Source organism: Magnolia sinica, chromosome 6 (assembly GCF_029962835.1).
Source record: "Magnolia sinica isolate HGM2019 chromosome 6, MsV1, whole genome shotgun sequence".
NCBI lineage: Eukaryota > Viridiplantae > Streptophyta > Magnoliopsida > Magnoliales > Magnoliaceae > Magnolia > Magnolia sinica.
This window is the reverse complement of record NC_080578.1, coordinates 15,737,106-15,762,402: the sequence shown is the minus strand read 5'-3', so window position 1 is coordinate 15,762,402 and position 25,297 is coordinate 15,737,106. Positions and strand designations below refer to the sequence as shown.

Genomic DNA, 25,297 nt, shown 5'->3' with positions numbered 1-25,297 from the left:
GGCCTAAAGATTGAATTCTTGCATGGGCTAAGGAGTGGTACATCCGTGACCATTAATTAAAGTTAAAATGGACTAACCGTATCTAATTAAGACTTCTCATACCAAATTGGTAGAACAATCCTAATCTTTGATTTATTTTTTTATTTTTTTTATACACGCGCGCACACACACCCCCACACACTCACGCCACACGCACACACACCTACACAAGAACGCCGTGGTATTTCACCACCATGGATACTCGAACCCTTGACAAATCCTAATCTTTGATTAGTGATTGGTTGAAGAACTCTAACCTTGGCTTCATAGACACTTGTTTGTGGAAAAAAAACCATTGAGTGGTCAAAGAAATGAATTGTTTGACACCATGGATGTGGGGGGATTTTAGAAGATTTTAAATATCATGATTATTTTGTGGCATAAAGAAATGGCGGATTTCAAATCCACTCAAAGAGCTTGAATTACAACTAAAATCCTTTTAATAGTTGTATGTGTAACACATGCCATTGGACTATTATTTTATTGAGCACATTACCCACTAATGATATCCAAAAATAATTAGATTATCAATTGCATCACTCTAATTACTTTAATATGCTGATTTACACCAATCTATGTAAATCAACTGTTAAAAACCGTTGGTTAATCACTCCAACATGATCTTGTGCTTGTGGGCCATCAAAGACTTAGAATTTCATTATTTTCAGACAAAGCATATATTTCAATGGACTTATTATAATCATTAGGTCAAACATTACATACATCACTAATTAGATATATTAAAATTATTTTAGTAATTAAATTCAAACCCCTTTAAATAAACCATGCATACCTAATTTTGGATTAAAGTTTATTCCAATGAAGGGTGCAAAGCACAATAATGATTTAACCGTTCAATTACTGTCCACCGAACTCGGAATATATTTTGGACAGTTTAATTTAACCTGCATGCCTAGTATCCAAGTGCCTGTGTATCATCCATCACACTTTATCCGGGTAACAAATATATTTTTTTTGCTCTAGAAAGAAAGGTCAGGGGGTGTTAACACTCCACCAGAAAAGAAAATAAAATCAAACGGTTGGATGGCTGTGATCATCCAGTGGAGGCCCATCCACGAGAGATTCTGTCTACGGCTAGTAACATCAGATCCTCCACCCGAACGTACGGCAGGAACAGGCTCTCGAGTCGAGTTACGAGCATCGAGTGGGAGCGATATAACTGGTGTGGGCACGTGCCATGGGAGGAGTGGCTTCGAGTGGTACGAACGGTGCAAAAGAGATCATAGTTACACGGCCTCAAAATTATGCATTTATTATATCCACATCGTTCATACATTTTTCGAGATCATTTTAGATCACGAGACAAAAAATTGATCATATACCAATATCAAATGTACCACAAATAGCAGCTGGGAGAATTATTTTCACAGTTAAAACTTTTGCCAGGGCCCACCCTAACTCTTACTTCCCATCCAATCGGTTCGTAAAGTACCGGGGAAGAGGAAAAATTAATATCATATTGATCTAAAACTTTTGTGACACTCAAAAGAGTTTCCAGGGTATACATCCAATTCCCTACTTTTCAGTGGGGTCTACTTGATCTTTATGTCTGTCTTATTTTCCATCTCCATGCTCACGACGAGCTCGAAAGATGGATGGACGGTTTGGATATAACACATACCTCATGTTGGGACCACAGAACTTGTTGAAGTCAATACACTAGCCAATCCGCTTCCGTGTCGAGTCTTGGCGCATATGGTTCCGATTCATCCGAGAATAAAGAAATAAAAGCAAGACATGCGCTTCCCATCAGACGTTTGCCAAGGTGGGCCACACACCACGTGTTCCGTTCCTCCCATCTGGACCAATCTCGTGCACCCCTCTCTCACTCTCTACATCCGCCAGTGTTAAAAAAAAAAAGAGAAATCAGATAGAGAGAGAGAGAGAGAGAGAGAGAGCTAGAGATGAACGGAGAATTGCAGGAGCAGCGATGAGGAGATGATCGGAGAATTGCAGGAGCAGCGATGAAAGGCGTCTCTTCGGCGCCTGGCGATTACATCCACTTCAAGTCCCAGGTTCCCCTCCACAAGATCTCCGTACGCTCTCTCTCTCTCTCTCTCTCTCTCCGTTGATTTTCCTGTAGTTTTGGATTGTCGGTTTCTATCCTTAGCATATTCGGTCCGTTATTCAATTGCTATCGATTATATATTAGAATTGGATGCTACTCGTTCTTTGTAAATTTGTTGAATTTAATATGGTTGTGTTTGGATTGTAGATCGTATTTCGTATCGGATTGGATTTAATTGTTAAAAAGATCCGGTTTCAGAACTAGATTTTTGGAATACGGACTAGTTCGCTGTGTGTATGAATGTCCGAGCCTTGTTTCCTTTCTGCCTATTTGGCGTCATCCAAGTTTTTCTAGATGAAAATTACGGGCTGTCAATCTCGTGGTTCTGTCGTGATTTGGTTTTTCTTAGTTATTTATTTATTTATGTTGCTGATTTTGAAATCAGTAAAGCATTTTTGTAAGACTTCTGAATTAGATTGAACTAATGCTAGTAGAAGATTTCGAATCTTGTATACGTTGCTATTTCCGCTTGATTCAGTGCATCAGCATAATACTGGGATGGGAGTAGAATGGTATGGGCTGGGAGAAATTACCTAAAAAAAAAAAATTCAAATAAATTGAGGTTGCCTCTTAGATTAGTGCATAAAGCAAATTTTAGGGCATGTTTGGTTTTCCAATTTCCTATGAAATGCAAAGTAAATGAGTCATCATTATCATTTCTAGGCATTTATTTAAACAAGAATTATGGCTTGTAAATCAAGAGTCAAATACACTTATAAAGAAAGTAGGTAAAGTAAATTGTAATCATTAGTGGGTGAAACAAACAATGTAGCAAAATAATCATTGCAGTAAAATGTAAGTAATGCCACCGGACAATTACAAAAGTAAATAATCATTACCCATTTATAGCCATATACCATTGTAATTGGAAAACCAAATAGGCCCTTAGTTCCCAAAGGAACTGGATAAGCCTTAGATGATGATGAAGAAATTAATTTTCGCGTCTTTTGTATAGGTTGATTTTGATGTGATTGCTTGAAGGTTTGTAGAATTGTCTTTTCGAATTTGGACTAATTTGTAAAAGTTGAGGGCCCTGCTAATCTTACTCACATTTGTAAAAAAAAAAGGGCCGTGGCACACTCTTTGATTGGTTAAATAGACTGTTGATCCAAGTAGCAAAAGGGTGTCTATATAAAATGTGGTGGGTCCTGTCTATAAGGCTACCTGAACCAATCATATGTACGGACCCATCCCTTTATCTTATGTGCATGTAAGACTGGCCACACACACACACACACACACACACACATATATATCAATTCCAGTTTCCACATATTGAATATCAACGGCGTTGAGAATGGCTTGCAGTTCATTTGTTCCTTTAAAAAAAAAAAAAAAAAAAAAACACTGAGAAATTTGATCAGCTACGTGAGCCTGCCATGACTTTTTCCAACTGCTCAAGTAAAAGAGTAAGGTTGGTGTCTTGTAGGCAGCCAATCATATAACTTTTGTGATTCTGTTGTTTAAAAGCCAACCCAAATTGCTTAGAGAAAGGCAATGATGATGATGAAAAAATTGGTAGGCGGTAGCCCTTAATACTTTTTTTTTTTTGTGGAGAATTGGTGTAAGCATGAGAACTTAGGCAATTTCAAAAATCTCAAGAATTATCCGAAGGCACCACTCTTCTTCTGCGCTTTCTTTTCTGAGTTATCTTTGGTGGTGAACAAGATTGGCACTTCTTATTACTATGTAATGCTTGTTGGTGAACCCATGTATGTTTGACCCCTCATTTCTTGCAGATTGGATCAAAACAATGGAGATATTATGATTTTGGTCCTAAGGCAGTACCTCCTCTTATCTGCCTCCCAGGGATAGCTGGGACGGCTGATGTATACTACAAACAAATCATGTCCTTGTCCATGAAGGTAATACCTGCACCATTTTACTATGATAGAGTTTCACCTCTATTAGCTTATAATTATAGTTTTAGTATTGTAAATTGGGAGGGGCATACAATGAAATGCCAATGGGGCTTTTTATATAAAAGGAAACATATTTTTTGGACATTAATGAAAGTGCTGCTGTCCCATTTTTTACTTGAAATGCTGTCTTAGAACGTCTTCCAAGGCATCATTATTTTTTGGTAGTGTTTATGTATCTTAGAGTGCATAAAACTTGGCTTGTGAGTGTTATTTTACTTGCAAAATTGAACATGATTATGGTAATCATATGTGTATGAGGGTGTATCTGTACCTACCTAACTCAACTTTCCACCGCCATAGGTACTTACCACCTTTCTGGAAGTCATGACCAAATCCTCACATTTGCATCAATGCATTTTCAAGCACGTCTAGGGTCCAAGAGTACATGACGCATGCAAGGTGCAAGATTACATGCATGCAAGGTGCAAGAGTACTTGAGGCATCCAGGACGACTGCCTTTGATGGTGCCCACCTCCATCAAGGTGTTCCAAAATAGTAACGGTGGCCGTAACGGCCACTACCATTACCGTTATGATACGGGCTGTAACGGCCATTACAACCCTTTTTAATTTTTTGAAAAAACTGTTGCAAGACTGTTACGGCCAGTTTTTTTTTTTTTTTTTTTCTGTGACGGCCATTATGGCTATTTCGACCCCGTAACGCGTAACAGTTATGACCGTTACCGTTATGTAACCGATTTTGAATACCTTGATCTCCATGCTTGTCTTGCCCTTAGCTTGTTCTGTTCCAAGGCTTCCTAACATTCTAAGTGCCTATCCTCATAGTGTATGACATTCAGGGTTCTTGATTCCAAGAGTACGATCTCCCAGTCCCACAGTGCTCACCTCCTAGGGTGACCATAATTACCTCAGCCTCAGGGACCTTTGTTGGATGCATTCACTATCTTATTGGCTTTGGCTCCTGTGAAGTCCTATTGAGCCATTGTTACCTTCTCCAAGTGTCAGAGCTCTTTTGGCAAATAAGGTCACGACCCTCTTGGCTTAGTAACCCTCTCTCAAGATATCCTATATAGCACATTTGTTGTTTTCCTTTTCAGCAACCGAAGATAGGGTTCATGACCCTTGGGCCTTGGCATGGCAACCCTTTTGAAGCATTGAGCCTCACCAAGTACTACCCTCTAGGTCCCAGATTTTGTAGTTGCATTTACTGTTCCAATAGGTTCAAGATTGTCACTTTTGGACATCTTGAGCAAGGTATTTAATAACAGTAATGGTGGCCGTAACGGTCACCACATTTTTAGTGTTATGGCCTTTTTTTTTTTGGAAAAAAAACCTATGTTGGCCTCATAATGACTGTTCTGGGCCATTTTTTTCCTTAATGGCTGTTATGGCCATGTAACGCTTAATGGTTGCCACTGTTACCGTTATGTTGTAGCTGTTACATAACTATTTTTGAATACCTTGGTCTTGAGTGTTGGATGCTATGCTTTTTGTTCTATAGCCCACTGCACCTCTACTGTTTCAATGTGGACTCTTGTGCCCACATATGTGCACTTGCATCACTCTTGGAAATTTAGATGAATCCATAGCCTACATATCACTTTGAGACCCTCATCAGCATGGAGCCTATGAGATTAGGTTTGGAGACCCTCATCGGTGTGGAGCAAGCAAGTCATCTCTGTTAGTTCCCTGAGATGACCCATCAGCTTCGAGGAAGCTTTGTCACTCATGCAATCTCCTATTAGCCTAGCATGACCCTAGGAGAACCTTGCATCTCTTGGGCCACCTCACGTCCTCAACCCAAGTTGTTGTGGACACAACCTCATCATGCATAGCCATTCTCCACTCTCTCATTCACTAGCACGAAAATGTCTATGTACTAAATTTCAGGTAGAGATTGCTTGTTGTGTAATTGCCTTCGCATTCTCTCATAAAAGAGCGTTGCTGTCTTTTTTTACGAGAGAGAATGAATGAAAAGAGATGAGGACTGGATTGTGGCGCGTTCTTCTTACCACTCTGGATAGCTCGGCATGCACCCACTTTCATATGCTTTCTTGTCCTCTTCTCTTTTTGTTCTTCAGAGGTCTTGTGGTTGAGTTTGTGTGCTCCAATATCCTCCTTAGTTGCTTCATGTATATTTCCATATGTTAAACAAGCCATGTAATGTATGGCCCTCGCGGTCACGGGTTTACGCACAAACTTAGAAACAACTCAGCCCCACCATAAATGATAAGACATGAGTGTAAGCTTACACACACACACAACACACACGCATGTTCAACTCTAGGCACAAGATTGCCCCAAACATATGGCATCTTTGATGGGACAATTGAATATCTCATGAGTCTTAGCTTGGTCTTTACCAAGGATTGTTGGCTGTCCCTTCACCTTGGGTTCTTGCTCTTTTGTGCAATGCGACCCGATGAGGTGGAAGCCACTCAACCCAAATAGGCTTCATTCTCACAAATCGCTCATGCAACTCATCCTCTATTCTCTGCATTAGAGAGGAGGTTAGAGAGCTCCATGTGGGGTTGTGGAGATCTTGGACCAAAATAGGCGCCTTAGGGAAGAGAATGCCAACATTTGGGCACATATATCTGCGCTAATTGGGATGTACCCACATGTGGAAAGAAGCATGGATGCTCTAATATGGTCATCCCCTTGTCAGTCGCAATGGCATCATAGGTGCTCATCTTCGTATAGTAGTTCTTGACAACAGTCTTCGTGGGACTTTTGAATCTGTCAACACATTGTTCTACCAAGGTCGTGTGGTGCATGGACTCCATCCTAGAGCTGAGCCTTAGCATCACAAATATTGCTGAGGAGAATCTAAGGCCATCTCGACCATCATCAGTGGAATCTCTTCTGGTTCGAACTTATTCTGTTGAAGATTAGCTATTCATGTCAGCACTTGCTCAAGCGGCACCGCTATTAGTTTAAGCCATATCCTCGTCATTTCATTGTGACCCACACTTAGTGTTTCCCCTAGTACTCGCACCTGCTCTAAATCTAGCATATCCTTCTGCCATGCTTTCCATTAACCCACCTCTTATTCGGTTAATGGAACTGATGACTGTCAGCCAAAGAAGGATTACAACTTCAACTTGGATGACATTGAGAATTGGTTCGAGATAATGTTGGTTTTTAGGGGTCCTCCACCTAACTCCTATGGAATTGAGGTATCCCAAAACGGTTACATATTGGGTGTTACATAATGATGGTGGTGGTAATTGTTATGTGTTACGAGTCGTAATGGTCGCTATAGAAAAATTGATGCACTATTACCGGGCCGAAATAGATTTTTACGGAAAAGAAGAAGAAGCCGTAATGGCCGTGGCCATTATGGCCACCGTTACCGTTATGGAATACCTTGTATGGAATATGAAGTCAGAGAAGGGCATGGTGTTAGTTCCAGATTTTATCGGTATAACAGGAAGCTAAGTCATGGTAATGGGTTTTGTGATGCATTGCCTGATATTGTTCTTGAGAGGATAGCAATTGGAGAGTTAGGCTATGAGGCTAATGTGACCATGCCGATTTAGACAAACCCCTTTTGGATCATGAGGCAACATAGTCTAGATGGCTGAATTTAGTATGTCATGAATAGCTCGGTGCTCGGCTTATGTAGCAGAAGGGGTGCCATACAATGCGATGGAGGAAAAGGGAGCTAAAAATAACAATAACAATGATGGTGAAGAGTTATTGCATTAGGAAAGTGTCAACAGATGTTCTAGGGGTATCAAAAGGGAAAAACCAATCATATGAGGAAATTTGGTGGGGAAATGACAATGTAAAAAAGTTACTAACGAGAAGCATTCATGTTTCAAAGCTTGGTAAGGGACTAGAAACAATGAAAATCTTGACCAATATAGAAATGCACAAAAAGATTGCTAAGAAAGTAGTAAGTGAGGTTAAACTAAAGGCTTATGTTCATCTTTGCGATAGATGGGGGACACAAATGTAATTAAGATGTCTTCAAACTTGCAAAATTAAGAGGAAGGGTGGGACCTAGATCATGTTAGATGCATTAAGAGTGACAACCGGAGGGTATTAATCAAGGACAATGAGATCAATGAAAGGTGGACAACTATTTTTAGAACTTATTAAATGACTCACTCTTAGAGCATAGGGATAGAAGGAACCATAAACTCAAATAACATTGGTGTCTATAGTCATTGATACTTTTGCAGGATTAGAATATCTGAAATGAAAGATGGTTTGAGAAAGATGAAAATGGGAAAGGCCCTTGGACCAGATGGTATATTAATAGAGGTTTGGAAGTAAATGGGAGCTATTGGGCTATTTTGGTTGACAAAGTTATTCAATAAGATTGTAAGACTTAAGAAAATGCTAGATGAATGGAGGAACAATACCAAAGTATCTATTTATAAGAATAAGGGAGATATGCAAAGCTATACTAACTATTGTGGGATTAAACATATGAGCCATACTATGGAATCTTGGGAAAGAGTGATTGAGCAAAGACTAAGGCATGAGACAAGTGTATTAGAAAATCAGTTTGGTTTGATGCTTTGGTGAAGCAATTTTCCTTCTTAGACAATTGGTGGAGAAATATAGGGAGAGGAAGGATCTCCACACGGTCTTTATTGACTTAGAGAGCTTCAATAGGATCCCTAAGAGTTAATTTGATGGGTGTTGGGAAGAAATGAGTTTCAAGAGGATAATTGGATATGTTGATCTAATTAAGGATATATACGAGAGAGTAGTGACAAATGTGAGAAGCATTAGTGGAGAGAAGAGAGTTCCCAATTACTTTAGGCTTGCACCAATGGTCGACGTTGAGCCTGTACCTTTTCAAATTGGTTATGTGCGAGTTAAGAGGCATTGTAGGAAGAGATAGATCCCATGGTGTATGTTGTTTGCTGATGACATAGTTTTGATTGATAAGACGAGGGAAACACAAAGCTAGATTTATAGAGGATTGCATTAGAATTAAAGGATTTAAAATTAGTCAGATTAAAATAGATTATATGGAGTGCAATTTTAGTAACAATTGGAGTGGGAACTATCTATTAGTTAAGATCGTTGACCCAAAAGTTCCCTAAATGACCACTTTCAATAACAGGGGTCAATAACTAATGAGAGTGGAGAGATAAGAAGGATGTCGCCCATAAAATTCTAGTGGGGTGGAAGAAACGGAGATGTGCCTCTAGAGTTTTAAGTGATCATTGTGTACCACTTGAATTGAAAGGGAAATTTTATAGGATGGCTATAAGACCAGCCATGCTTTATGGGACAAGATGTTGGGCAGTTAAGCAATGATATATTCATAGGATGAGTGTAATTGAAATGTTAATGTTGAGATTGATGAGTGACAAGACAAGGATAAAAATAGAAATGAATGCGTTTGAGGGAACTTAGGAGTACCGACAATAGGTAATAAGATGAGGGAAAGTAGACTTAGATGGTTTGGTCATGTGCAATGGAGACCAAGAACTGTGTTGTTAGGAGTGAGTTGGTACAAGTTGAAGGCTCTAAAAAGGTAAGGGGAAGGTCCAAAAGGGTTGTGGGTGGAAGTAGTAAGAAAAGACTTGATGACCTATGGGCTAATTGAAGTTATTGCCCTTGATAAAGTAGAATGGTAGAAAAGGATTCATATTCCCACCCCCAATTAATTGAGATAAGGCTGAGATGATGGTGATGATGAAGAGTATGGTTTTCAACTCATTAAGGAAATCGTTTGCCTAAAAGCTGTAGTTGTGCAAACTTGTCACCAAGCTAGTCTAGACTGATCCTTTAGAGGAATGGATCCATACCTCCTTGAGGGAAAGAATGCCAAAGTGGATCTTCTCTTGATCCCCCACTTGTCCATAAGGTTATCTATGACATTGTGACACGTGTAAGATAGGTGTATACTTTGTGTGTATGTTCAACACTCATGGGATCACTTTGGGGTCTCAATAATATTTGGAGAAGTCATTGCAGTATCGACATGCTTGTAATGTGGCTCATGTGTGAAAATACCCCACTAAGTAGTTGAGTACCTTGTTGAAGTTTCTCATGAAGATGATTGGTTCAAAGCGTGTTGCTTGACTACATGCCTGTTAAACCAGTGGAGAAAGAAGCTGCCAAAGGCTAGGAGAAGTATGAACAACATGGAGTGATCACATTCTACTATAAGAATCTACTTCACAATCAACCTTCGTATACAATATATCTGAACTATATCTTCAAGCACCGTTGTGTGTCATTATTTGGTGGATGGGGATTAAATCTTATCTCTTCGTGCTTGATGCTTTCGAGATTCCACAAAGCATTCATGCCAAAATTTTGATCATTCATGGGGTTGGGAGCTGGAAATGTCTCAACCAGTGTAAACCTTCATATCGTATTTGTATGCAGGGCATTCAAATGGCACCATTCAAGATGAACCCAGATTAATCATCATGAAATAGTGCCCATTTCAAAGTTGATCAATCGTCTTTTCAACATCACACTCTTTAATGCTTGGTAGTTTTGGTTTGCCCTTATTTGCTATTCAATTGGCCTTATGAGATCGAGCTCTGTGGGCCCCACTGTGATATGTCAGACATCCACATTGTGCATTTGGTGGGTCCCCTTTAGGTTATATTATCCAAAACTTAGGTGGGCCACACCATTTGAAACCAAGTGGAATCATGCCTAAAACATCTAAAAGCACTTGGTGGGGCCCACATGAGTTTTAGAATGGCCTTAAATTTGGTGTGACCCCTCATACAAGTGGGACACACACAATGGATTGGATGGATGTTTGAACCTCATATTAGTGGGCTCTATAAACAATCGGGAAGGTTTTAATGGGTGGGCATCCATTCTCAAGTCTGTAATGTGGCCCACATAAGTTATGGATTGGTCTAATTTTTAGGCCCATGGCCCACCATGGGAGGGTGCATCTGATTGATGGAGTGGATGTCCAACGCATCATGATGGGGCCCACAGCTCGACCTCATAGCGTGTGTGTGTGTTATGGGTTTTGATAACATCCCCAATTTCATGAGGGTGTTAGCGACGTCCCTGAAGCTTTAAATGTCACATGGGGTAACCTATCATCGATCTGAACCGTTCATTCATTCATACAACTAGGAGCAAGCCATGGTTTAACATTCACGCCAATCCAATGATCCTAAGCGTTTAATCAATGTCATTGAAAATGGACAACCAAGACTGGGCAAAGAAACAAAATAGCTCCAATCATCATCTTGAAACTCTAGGACATAGATGCCACTTTGTACCACTTATGATTGCAAAGTAGCACTTCCGTTTGATAATTCTAATCATTTGATTTATGTCTTGTAAACAATGGATAGTTGTAACAAATTGGCCCCATTCAAAGAGTTCGGATCATCCGACCTGCATGATTTTTGCACCATGGCTTGCTCCCATTGGTACTATTGAATGAACCATTCCAATCGATGATTGGACATCCCACGTGCCATAAAAAGGTTTGGGCACGTTGCTAATGTCCCCATGAAGGTGGGGACAGTGGCAAAACGTCCCCAATGCTTTTTAGTGACACATGGTGTGTCCAATCATTGATATGGGCTGTTCATTTATCCATACAATTGGGGGAAAGCCATGGTGAAAAAACCAAGCTGATTGGATGATCATAACCTTTGAATGGGGTTAATTGGTTACCGCTGTCCATTTTTTTACAAGACGGAGATCACACGGTTAGAATCGTCAAACCAAAGTGCTACTTTGGAGTCATAAGCAATACAAAGTTGGATCTATTAAGTGAATGTCTCATGAAAATTTCAGACCCATTTTGTTTATCCACTCAATCATGATTGTCCATTTTCCATGCTATTGATTGTATGTTTGTGATCATCTGATCGGCATGATTTTTTCAGCATGGCTTGCCCCTAATTGTATGAATGAATGAATGGCCTAGACCAATAATTGGACATGCCACATGTCACTTAAAATCATAGGGACATTACTAACATCCCTACCTTCGCTTACGTCCCCAGACCTTTTAAATGGCACTAGGGGTGACCTATTATTGTGAGCAAACCATGGTGCAAAAATCATGCCAATCAGGTGATACTAAGCTTACAATAAATAGCATGAAAATGAATCAGTCAAGATTAATTGGAGATGCAAAATAGGTCCAATCATCATCTTGAAACATCTACTATGTAGATCCCACTTTTCTTAAATAAGTAACACTTTGATTTGATGATTCTATCTATGATTTATGGCTCATAAACAACTGAGTTGTAACAAATTGGCCCCATTCAAAGGGTTAGGATCATCCAATCGGCATGATTCTTGCACCATGGCTTGCTCCTAGTTGTAGAATGAATGAATGGTTCAGATTGACGATAGGTCAACCCACGTGCCATTTAAATGGTTTGTGTCTGCCTGCATGAAGGATTGAAATTTGTTATCTCTTTGCTTTTATTTTCCAACTTTCATCTTTATCAAGGGATCTGATGTAGAATTCAACTTGTGAGTTCAACTTTTGCGTGCATGTCTAAAGGATTTAAATTTGTTGTCTCTTTGCTTTTATCTTCCCACCTACATCTATAGCAAGGGATCTGATGTAGAATACAACTTGTGATTGGAAAGATTCACTGGAAGAGGATGAAGATTTCCAATCAAAGAGTACAGAAAAGGAGAAGGACAGAATCAACTCAGAATACCCATATCTAGCTTTTTCTCTACAGAGGAACAATCAACTTGTTCAATCTATTGAATTATTAAAAAAAGAAGTTTCAATCACAATATATGCTCATTAGGTTGCATGTTCTTGATGCTCACATGCTTCACATAATGTTGGCTTATAATGGTGTGAGGAATTAGCACTGTTTGTAGATTTTCATGCGTGGTCGCTTTTGTAGCTTATAGCAATTCAGAAACAAGGTAACAAAAATAACTTGTGGAACGGTTTTCAGGGTTATCGGGTGATTTCTGTTGATATACCACGTGTTTGGAATCATGTAGACTGGATTCAAGCATTTGAAAAGTTTTTGGACGCAATCGATGTTCATCATGTAAGGAAATGAATTTCCTTCTTCTTCTTCTTCTCTCTCTCTCTCTCTCTCTCTCTCTCTCTATATATATATATATATATATATATATATATATATTCTTATTGCATCTTCCTTATTTCTTTATGAACTTCAGTTATTTTTCTTATGTTTTTTTTTTTTTTTTGAAGATTAATTATTATGCGCATGTTTGACTTTTTGTAATGTTGCACAGAGATCCTTTTCATTGAAATCATGATAACTTAGGCATGATGGTTAATCTGCTACTTTTTTTAATGTATTAATGTCCAAGTTTTGGGAGTAGCACATCTGCGTGCCTCACTCATAGTTTAATCTTTTCTTACTGCTCTTTATGGTCCAAGTATTTTTCACAAATTTTAAATTCTCAAAGATCTCTTTATGATTGTGGAGATTGCACTGCCAAATTGCAGTGCCCAAAATGGGAATTTCTAAGGAATTGGAGTTGCCAATAGCTCGATTTAAGTGCAGTTGGTGTGGGGAGCTAGAAACCACATGTTTTTAGCGAAATTGACTCTTGGAAGTCGGAAGTGTTCTCAAACAAAATTCTGGACACGGAACCATGGTGACGAAGAAAGGAAGGTGTTAGGCACCTTTCTTCGCTTGCTATCACGGTCTCTGCTCAATGGCACAATGAATTTGGTTCAAAATGGCAAAATCCTTTGCGTTCAACTAAAATCAATACATACACCTGTATCCTAAAAATTATAAAAAGAGAGTAGAAATACAAAGAAAAAAGGATCTCAATGATATGAATCCAACGGAGAGAAAATATGTAAATGCCATGAAATTAACAAAACTAGTACTAAAAATAGGGACATCGTAGAAATACAAAGGAATTTCCCAATTTTATTCCATGGAAGGAAGAGTTCACTCTTTTCTCTCTATTTTAGAGAGGGTTCCTGATTGCTAACCATCAATAGTGGTAGGATAAAAAATCTAAAGAAAGACATTGCATCAAATTGAAAATGTAAAGCACTTCCTCATTTCAATTTTTAAAGCTCCCTCACGAGCAGGTGTGGATGAAGCGTGATGTAACCCCTATACCACATGATGTAGACCTCCTAAAAAATGATGAGTGTTGGAATTATACAATTCATCATTCTTCTTGGTTGTACTTCGGTAGATTTATCTTTGTTTATTGTATAGTTCAGTTTGAAGGTAAGTTTATTCTGTAAAATGAAATTTCAATAAATTAAAAAAGGAATCTTTATGTCTTGTTCCCGAGGGCCTCATTTCAAAATATGTTGTCTGGGTGCTTTTATTGGAAAAAGCAACCACAAAGATTTGGGACCAAAAGGTAGCACCGTAGCAGTGACCATCAAATTAAGTCTCTTCAGCTTGAGTTGGTTAACATAAGTTATGTCCTCCATCACGACATTGAATGAAACTATCCATGAAACCGTGCGTTGTTTCAGCCTTTGAGAATTTCAAATATAACCCCAACGGTCTAACCCCCAGGGCTGACCCCAACTGAAAGGCGCCAGATGGACCAACGACAAGTGAGATAAAGTAGCTGGACTGCCTTTCCCTCAGTCCAGAGGGACAAAATATATGACTAGTGCCAACAGTTCATCATGGAAGAAAGTTGGAGAATCTCGTGTTAACTGGCGGATATACAGGAGGTAGGGGAAGCCTATGTGAAACTCTCCAAGTTCAACTTATGGGAAATGTGTAGCAGGGACATTGATTGAAGGCTTAGTCATCTACCCTTTTACTCCTCGAGCTGAGCATTCGATGAGAGGAGCTGAACTCGTGCTATGGATTGAACTGGCCTTTCTTCCGGTCCCCTCCCGATGTCTGTCCAGCAGGTCCCTCGCTAACCCATGTGAGCATTCAAATATCTGCCCGCATTCATTCATGAAGGCACTCCTAATTGGTCGAAGACCATATCAACTGGTGTTTAAAAAATTTGCTGTAAACTGGGCTTCTATTACCACTATTGATGCGATCTAGATAGCCGGAATCAACTCCCTTCAAATGTCTTGCTAAATGGGTAACTCAGAGCTGTTTCTCAGGCTATGGTAACTGAGTTGTACTCCTTTCCTCCCAATCTTGAGCTTCTTGCACCGTGGTTCCATGTCTTCTCCTTGATCTCTTCTCCTTCTTTTGCTGAGGTCTTCTATAGTTATTGGGAGAGGAATCAGAGAACCAGGACTTGGAGAGATTTTGAAAGATCAAAGATTCCCCTCTCAAGAGTTATAGATGAAATTGATGGCATTCCTTCAATTCCAATGAATTTCATGAGTTATTTGAAGGATAATGCAAAAAACAGGTTTAAGTAAGAGATTCATTGATTAAAGGGCATGATTATAGTTGCACAAGAAGCAGAGAGCTTGTTAACACACACACACACACAAAGGAAAAAGAAAAAAAGAAAAAGAAAGCATGGGATATGGTTACAGCAAGATTAGAGCTCAATTAACAGGAATTGTTGCTTTAAATCTGATAGGAAATTACCTAAGGGTGCATTTGTAGCTGGAGGGGCATTTTGGGAATTTTCTGCAAAAAAAGTTCTAGGAAATAGCATTAAAAAATGATGGGCTTAAATCTCAAAAAATAACCGTCGGATCAATTGATTTTGCTTCCTCAGTAAAGTTCAATCAAAATGCTATATAACCAATGGAAAAATCATTGGGATCGAATATAACACGATTTTACAAAATCTGTCAAAACGGGCAAAAGGCAGTTAAACTTTAACTGGTTTTGGGCAAAGGTGGTTAAACAAGCTATCTTAACCAAGTGAATCAAATTACTTTGTACTTCGTAGTGGGTGGTTAAACTTTAATCACTTTTGCTAAAAGGCTGGTAAACTTTAACCGCTTTTTACCCAATCTCACAAAAAAATCTGTGGGCGCTTACAATCTCTTGTGAGGCCTACACCCCATAATCATCTTTCATCACAACTGTTAAGGATTCAATCATGTCTCGTGATCCTATCATTTCAAAGCCATCTAACTGCACATTTTGATCAAATCTACACCATTTATTATAATCAAGGTCTCTGATCTGGGCTCACTTGATAGTGGGGCGTCTACAATGATCCATCGCAAATTCTAGAATAAGATCTTAATTGCAGTTCTTGAAATGTTTCAGGAACAATGAATGATGGGATCATGAATTTTTGATGGAGGAGAAAAGAAAGGGATGCCTTTGGAAGTATATCCAAGTAACTGAAGTAAAGCATCAGGACATGAGTTCTATCATCCTGCATCTTTAGGTTTTAGGAAAAATATCATGGACTTAGCAATTCAAGGAAGTATTTGTGTTTGCTTTGACCGAAATTAATGCCACCATCATTTCAGTAAATTTTTGTTTCTACTAGTGCTCTTAAAAGTTCTTCTTGTTATCCGTGCTAAAGATATTTTTGTAAAAGCTGTTGTCCAATTGTCCATCTTCGCTTATTTTAAGAAGAAGAAAAAAGTACCATCTTGGCTTTGATAGTCAGCCAAATGTAAAACTTTTGCTACTCTACCTTTTAAAACCAACCCCAAATTGCTGAAAGAAAGGCCAAGGGGTAGTTTGAATGCAAGCAAAGTTTTGTTCTGCACAAGCTGTTCTCAGTAGACAACTCGTAGATTGTTTGTCAGGCTCATTTATTCGCACAAACCGAGGAAGACAAGGACAACATGTGCTTAAAATTTGACCGTTACCAAGTTATAGTATATACTTGCTAAAAAGGTTGTATATGGGTGAGTAAAGCTTACCCCTCATTCAATGCATGCAGGAACATAATGTTCTATGTACACGCATCACATGTGCCACCATCAATTTTCTAGTGCTTTACATGTGCGATGTGTCAATGTACACATGCCATAAATGCTACATGTGCCGCTGACCATCTTAACCTTCCCACATGCTTCACATTCCATCTTTACTCCATGTTTCATGTGCTTGACAAACAGCGAACAATACAACTAGTCCAACATGGCATGACTTGGATATTATTCAGGATACATGACCTAGAGCTTGTGCAGAAAACAACTTTTCTTGCATCCAAATGGCCCTAAGATGATGATGATCTACTTGTGGTATTGTTGAGATATGGAATCTACATGGTTGATCTTTATGGTTTGTTATTGCATATTTTTGTAAACCAAACCGAATTATTGTTATGATTATCGCTTTACTCTCTGTCTTGAGTTCCAGTACTCATTATGTAGGTTAACCAATATTTTCTGGCAGGTACATCTTTATGGCACATCCCTAGGAGGCTTCCTAGCACAACTTTTTGCTCAACACCGTCCAAGGCGCGTGAAATCATTGGTACTCTCAAATTCATTCTTGGAGACACGCAATTTTAAAGCTGCGATGCCATGGTCCCCCATGTATGATTTCTCCATTTTTCATACAAAGAACTCTCATAATTCCAGAGTGCTTATCGTGAGAATGCTTTTGATGCTTTTGTTACTTTTCCACCTGTTAGCTTTTATATATAAATATATATATTATTGTTATAAACATGCTAGGTTCCACCAATCTCTCTCTCTCAATGATCGTTACAAAATAGGGTCTTAAAAAAGCGCCAGATCCGGCTAGAAGATCTGCTCAATTGGCCATCGTGATCTGCCACTGTTTGCAAATCTATGAAATCTGGCCATCGAAGTAGTTGACCTTTACATCACACAAGCTTGATGGAATGTGGGTGTTGATTTCCAGTCTCGTTGATGGCATCAAACACTGCTTCCACACCTAAGTAATGTTTTACTTGATTAGAAATGTGCAGAACTTGTTGATGTTCCCGACTTTTAGGTGGGGCTAGATCACATTGACTGTAGCCTACTTGTTAACTGCTTTCACTTCAGTGTCCCCTTGCCCGGTCTTTCCAGATGCTACTTGATGCAGGACCATCCAATCATCAAGGGTTTAGGTTGGATTGATTAAAGATCTGGACTACCACAAAAAGAAAACGGAAAAAAAAGAAGGCAAAAGAAAATGACCCGGAACCCTAAACTCAGATTCAAATTCACCCCACTCACTGCAGCTGACTTTAAAACCTGTCTTTTTTCATCCTAATTTTACACCTTAATACCAGTGAAATTTTAAGTCAGGTCCATACCCAATCTAGCCCCCACGAAACTGCCACATATCTGTCTAAAACTAATCCGATGACAGCACATTCATTTCCAATTTACTGCGTGAAAGCAACCCTAAACAGCAAGTAAAACTTCCCAGAACTGTCCCTAAATCCCCACTATGAATTGTCCCAAAAATACACCTACAAATGGCCCCAAGCTATACCAGAACCAGTCCCCTGATCCAGCTCATATCCATTCCTCACCAACAGCAGCTCATACCCAGTCCCAACCAACAGCAACCAGTCCATAAGCTATCCCATATTTCAGCTGCCAGTTCATCCCAATACTATTCGATAACCTTCATTGAAGTAGCCCACAAACTTCACCAAACACCATATACTGAGTCATAAACTCACCCCTTTTGAGCTCACTTTCCATCCCAATTTGGTACCAAAAATTGGATGCCCACTCATAGTGGGATTTCTTTTAGTCCTAAGATGATGGGAGAAGAACCATATATGAACCCAAGTTACACTAGAACCTGTTCCCAAATCCAACTTATGCCCAGATTCTAACCAGCTGCAACCAGTCCATAAAACAATCCCATATTCAAGCCAACAGTTAAGCCCAATACCACTCCATAACCTATATCCGGAGTAAACCCCAAATTTCACCAAAAAATACCAGGCCATAAAATTTACCCATTCTTGGCCCCCTTCGGGTCCCAATTTGGTACTATAAATTGTATTCCCACACATAGCAGGGCTTCTTTAGTCCTAAGATAGCAGGAGAAGGTGAAAGGGAGATGATGAGGATGATGCAGTGGCTATGGAACAGATGGATGCTTGACAGATCAGGTAAATACTTGTGAGGTCACGAGGAGACAATTTAGAACATGTACAGTACATGGAAAGAATGTTGACTGCTAATCAATGGGAATAATTGTGAAAATTTCATCTTTGAGGAGGCGATAATATATATATATATATATATATATAGTTGGGCAATTTGCCTAAGTGTGAAGAATGTCCAACTCGATGACCTTTTGATGTAATTCTTTTGGAGAAGAGTACTTCGAAGATGTGTGGTTGCAATCTCATTCCCTTGTACCAATGCCATCTTCTTCCTGAAAGACTGGATATCATCCTTGAAGCAGTGAAGAATGCTTACTGATTTTCAAAGGAAAAGAATCTGGGTTGATGGCTTGATCAAATGCAGAATCAGTGAATTGATCTTGAGAAGCATCAAACAATGAATATGCAAACGGGTTGAACACTATAATCACACTGCAATGATCCACTGGAGTTGGCAGTTAGAAGATCAATGGTAAGGTTGAATACAGAGCATAGATCTCAGATCTTGAGAAATCAGAAAGACGCAACAATGGTCTTAGATCCAGTGATGATCGAGCCTAACTGACAATTAGGCCTTCATCACCTATTACCCCTGAGACAAGTGAAAACTAGGGCTGTCAAAGCCTCGGGTCCAGATACGAGTATGCTAGCATCTGAACCCAACCGATGCAAGACAATTAACCACTTGCTCTAAAAGCTCGAACTGTTAGACTATGGCGAATTAATCCCTTTATCTCATAGCCCAGACCCCACATCTCATGGGTTAGGACCTCGGCCGAACCCCCTTTGTGGGCCCCAAATCACATGGGCCACCCACCCCGAGTGTGTCCCTGCATCCCACGGGCTACCCCACTCGAGCCCGGTGTGAAATGCGCATTAATCACCCCTGGTAAGGAGTCTCGAACACGAGACCTTCCCCGTGGGCCCCAAATCGCATGGGTCACCCACCCCGAGTGTGCCCCTACATCCAACAGGCGACCCCACTTGAGCCTAGTGTGAAAATGTTCCTGCATTACCACCCCAACTATGGGGGTTGGGTTCGGTTCTGACTTCTGAGCACCATATTTGAGGTACTGCACTCGAGTTTGATCTAGTACAGGTACCCATTGATTATGTAATGAGGCCTTTTTATTCATGGACTGTGTCCTAATTATCTACTCAATAGGACAATTCAAACCTTTCAATTTGTGGCCTGCAAAAGTGCAAATAGACGCTTAAGAAGTGAAATACAACAATGGTCCACATTCAACTGAAAAGAGCCTAAGACTGGTGGCTACTGGTGAGGATCTTCCAATCTGAGATATTTTTAGGTTTTCAGTTGGTGTACATAGGGTACATGGTTCAGTCAGTGATCTAGACCATTTATCTGTTGGGCTCCGCCGTGAATGGACTGCATCCAAGGCTTTGCAAATTGTGGGGTGTTCTCAATGGTTCGGCAGTGAGACCATTGGTATGTTGCGTCCGGCCATGAATGGAGATTGGGTGATCCTAGCCACCAATCTTGGAACCTGTTTTAGTTGAATTTGGACCATTTCTGCATTGCTCATCCTAACCTTCTATTTGTAGTCTGCTAGTCAAGAAGAGAAGAAAAAGAAGATGAAGAACAAGAAGAAGAGAAGGAGAAATTGCCTTCTGCTAGGTAGAATCAAACCTAAGTAATTCGAATGCAACTTTATTACAAGTGGCTGGTAAAGAGATTCCTTAAAGCAATGTGTTTTGTTACCTAGGCTCTATGATTCGAAAGGCTACAGAGATTTTTGAGGATGTTTCTCATAGAATTAGAGCAGGGTGGATGAAGTGGAGATGTCTCTTCAGTGTTGCCTGATCGCCGCACGTCTATGAAGCTCAAGTAAAGTTTTTATAAGACAACTAATTGACCAGTTATGATATATGGGGGAAAGGGTTTGGCAGTTAGAATGCAGCTTGAGCAAAGATTGATTGTTGCAGAGATGAGGATGTTGAGATGAATGTCTGCGAAGAGGCTAAGATTCAGCTTGAGCAAAGACTGAGTGTTGCAGAGATGAGGAATGTTGAGATGAATGTCTGGGAAGAGGATAAGATTTGGAATGGGCTCAAAGAAACTTAGAGCAATGTTAGTCACTCAAGTAATACAGAGCATATTGAGACGTGTTGACTGGAGATGGCTCTGCTGAGGGGAACATTGATTATGTGGAAGGGCCCAAAAGGAGGATGAGAAGATATAGATGGTCAGAAGGGATGTGAAGGCTTGTAGACTTACTGAAAATATAGCCTTAGATTAGATTAGTGTGTGAAACAAGATTTCTAGAGACAACCCTAAATACCTATGGTGGTGGTGATGATGATGATGATGATTACAACAATTAGTTATTATTTATTTGAACATTAATACCCCTCACTCTCTAGCACACCACATTCTCATCTTTGCTCCTTGCTCTTTAAAAAAATGATAATAATAATATTAATAATAATCTTGATTCACTTCTTTGTCCAATTGGGTCTGTTGTCTTGTGTTGCAGTGTTAGTTGGACCCCTTCCTTTCTGTTGAAACGATACATCTTAACAGGGATTCGCGATGGTCCACATGAGCCATTCATTGCAGATTCTGTAGACTTTGTTGTTTGCCAGGTAAATTCGATAAACATAATTTCCCAATTGGAGACTTCCTTAGTATCCCTTCTTTGTCAAGAAAATCAAGTTCTGGTCCTTTCTCTTAGACATTATTTTGATGCAGTATTCATTTACGCCTAAAACTGGCATGATCAATCTTTTCCATCATAACATCATTGATCTTCTTAAACTATACAGGTGGAGACGCTATCAAGAGATGACCTAGCTTCAAGGTTATCTTTAAATGTGGATGCCGCTTCAGTTGGATCTATCTTGCTATCAGATTCATTTATCACTATAATGGATGTACGTAACAGAGAGTTGGCATCATACATGTCCAATCAGCAATTACCACATCATGGCTCTGCACTGGATGGATTCCATGATTTTTTCTGTTTGATACCAAATTCAAGCACATATTAGCAGTTAGAAATCTTCGTTTGCAGCTTCCTTCCAAGTTCTTGTTATTTGAAATGTTGAGCTTTGCTGAGCCCACACATGGGTACAGGTCAGCTAACGCACACTTCACCACATATGCCAGCGTAGCACACAAGGCAAAATATCCAAGCATCCACCATGTGGACCTCACTGTGTAGATGCTACTGCCGAAAGATAAAGGGGGTCCACTCGGTGTGCCATGATATTAGAAATAAATGGATGGATTAGAAAACTTTGGCCATTAGTTCCGTCACTTGACACAGTTGAGTTCTTTCATGAGATAATGAAGTCAGGTTAGGAAAGTGGGTGAGCATGACTGTACTCTGTTCTGATAATTGTGCCCTACGGACTAGTGCACCAAGCTGATTCTTGGTATAGAGAATCTACGTAGTGGTAACCTTCCGATGGATGGCTTGGATATTGCACCTGTCTGCCACACTGACATTTACGTGGTGTGCATTAGCTGACTTGTAAACACATGTTGGCTTAGCGAAGCTCTGTAATTTACTACTAAAATGAAGGGATTGTAATCATATTTGCATTTGTTGCTTGTATTAAAGATACATTTCTCTGTATTGCAGACAAATGATTACTGTGCTATCCCACAGCAACTAAAAGATCAGCTAAGTGAAAGATATCCTGGTGCAAGGAGAGCCTACCTGAAGACTGGTGGGGATTTTCCATTTCTTTCGCGGCCGGATGAGGTCAATTTGCACCTTCAGGTACTGTGATCACTGTGATAAATGTTCATCCTGATATACTATGGTCATTATTCAAATTCCCAATTGTAATTTGGAGTCCTGTCAAGTGGACTTGCTGGAGTCCACCTTCATGGTACCCGTCTCCAATGTGCAAGCATGTGGCACGCATGTGTGAGATCTGAACTGCACTGCAGGCAGCCCACCTCTCCATGCCCAACTGAAAAAATCAGGCTGGCCACTCGTCAGTGGTCAGAGAAAAATGAACAATCAGAAGAAGCATAACCAACAGTCCATTTTTAGCGCAGACACGTAGCCATCCTAATGACTGGACTGCCTGATTTTCGGGCCAGGACATCGACATGGCCCCTCCTGATGGGCAGCTTGATCCCATATGCGTGAGCCTTGAGGGCCCTTGGAAAGAGTATTGAAGGGAGTTCACTAGGCATTCCTCAATTTATTTTGAGAGAGAAAAATTTACAAACAATATTGCAGATTATTTCCATAAGAAATTGAGATTGTACTCCTGTCCATCCCAATGCCTGGGCCGGACCCAACCCATTGTTGTGCACGGTTGTCACACTTGTCCAAGCCAGAGACATCTGCTTGAAGTAAAATGGACAAACAAGCAAGTTGCCGATTCAAGTTTCACTAGCAATCAATTTCATGGCATGCTTGGTTGATCACATAGATTTATTTATTTATTTAAGTGCTCTTGTGTGGACACCTAACACCCATGATGGACCAGCTGCATTTGAGACGGGTAGGAGTCGAAGCTCGACCGGACCTAGTTCCAGGCCCTCCAAGGGATGGTAGCGCTGGGAGTCCTAGCAATGACAAAGATGGAGGAGAAGACATTGATGGCCCTCCAAAGGATGGCAGTGGCCCTTCCACCAACTCTGAAGAAGATCATTCAACCCCAGCTCCTGACCCAGCTCCAGACACTGAGTCTCATAATTTGGATGAGCTAGTCTTGAAGAGTGTGAAAACATGCTCTGTAGATTGTGGGTCCTTGACATTTCCACTTCTATTGGGCCACACGGTCTTGGAGAATAAACATATCTTTGTAGCAATTGAATCCATCGTCCTCCATGCCTGGGCATTATCTATCCTCTCACTGCTGCCCTTCAATGTGGATCGGTGTTGTACACTACTTGGAAGCCCTTGTTAATAGCTTAAGACTATTTCTGTGATATGGAATTTCATGTGTTCGTTAGAAACATTTGAAATGTGTTATTTCCAGCTGGTAGAAGTGTCGTTGAACAATGATTTTCTTTCTTACAAAGCAATTGCTGTTTATTGATTTTTAATCTGTTTGGTTGTGTTGAGCTATTGATTTCATTTCTATGCATTCATGGAATGGTCAGGAATGGTACTGGTAGAGGTTGGTTCCTCCACAGGTCCTTGTAGATAACCCTTTTCTACAAAGGTTGCATGTGGGGCCCACCATGGTGTGTATGGAATCCAACCTGTCCAGCTTGATCGTCCCAAAAATCAGGCTGATCTAACTATCATGTGGGCCAGCATGTTGCCCATTGTATTTTCTATGGTGTCGCCCACCAAATGATTGAATAAGCCTGATTTGTAAGGCATCCGATCATCATGGTGGGGTTTACTTAATGCATGGGTTGGATGGCATACGCACAATAAAGTGGGCCCACACAAGCAATGGTGGATCGTCAGGTGTATTAACCAGTGAATAGACAGGTGGATAAGCAGGTTAATAGCTATGAATAGGTTTTTACAAACAGGCTAATCACTTGGAGAATAAGCTTATTTTACGAGGACATGTAGAGGAACCGGTATCACAGAATGTAGGAATTATCAATAGATGACTGTTTTTATAGGTTGTGATCCCATACCCAAATACCCAATCACCTTGCAGGAGCATCCAATCGAGACCTTGTTATAGCTATACAACATGTGGCTTACATGATGGTGCTATCAAGGCCGTCCAATCAAATCTTACCATTCTATGATATGTACCCACATGATGGCCCCTCAAGATAACATGAGCTGATGGGCTGACCGGGTTTCAGGTTGATTGGATGGTTTAAAGTGGTGAGCACCAATTGCTAGTACACGGCCTTTAAACAGAAATCCCAATTGGCAGATGGCCTGAAAAATAGACATGCCACGAGTGGAAAATTCTGTTTTCCTGCATGGTGATTGGTCCACATCACTACTGTTATTGTCAGCACTGCTGCGTTAAATGCAATGTGTGATGTGCTCAACTTGAAAATGAACGGTCAAAAGGAAGGCAATACTCTGCGTCTAACAAGTACAAGTTCTCGCATTGGTTTCTTAGGTCCGTCCAAAATTTCTCTGATGAATCTAAACCGTTCCTATGGCTGGGTGGGGGCATTAATCTAAAATCCCCATGATATTTGGGATTCGACCCACTTTAGATGGTGTGCCACAAAATCAATGAGACATCCCTCGTGGCCAAAATGAACAATAGCATGTTTTAAATCAGAGAGTTTGGATTGCAGCATGACCGCATCCATGATGTGGGCCATTAGAGGAACGGTCTTGATCACTTGTAAAAAGGTCCGTACAGCTACAGGGCTTAATAATAAAAATGCTACTTGTTCAGGTGGATCATCACCATAGAACAATGACAAACTTCCAAGGGATGACACGTGCCAATGGGTCCCACGTGTGCAAAGTCCGGCTAGT

The 25,297-nt window shown here is 40.2% G+C and overlaps 1 protein-coding gene across 2 annotated transcripts; it reads left to right on the top strand.

The window, feature by feature from the left end:
- The first annotated feature begins 1,925 nt into the window (after positions 1-1,925).
- LOC131248378 (uncharacterized) lies at positions 1,926-23,928 on the top strand. Of its 2 annotated transcripts, XM_058248646.1 has the most exons (8): positions 1,926-2,096; positions 3,868-3,993; positions 12,908-13,006; positions 17,207-17,349; positions 21,392-21,500; positions 21,681-21,788; positions 22,502-22,642; positions 23,367-23,928. In XM_058248646.1, the coding sequence occupies exons 1-8, from the start codon at positions 2,025-2,027 to the stop codon at positions 23,787-23,789; spliced, it is 1,221 nt and encodes a 406-aa protein (XP_058104629.1). In that variant the 5' UTR covers positions 1,926-2,024; the 3' UTR covers positions 23,790-23,928. The 2 variants fall into 2 exon arrangements, with proteins under 2 accessions (XP_058104629.1, XP_058104630.1); XM_058248647.1 differs by lacking the exon at positions 3,868-3,993.
- The last annotated feature ends 1,369 nt before the right edge of the window (positions 23,929-25,297 follow it).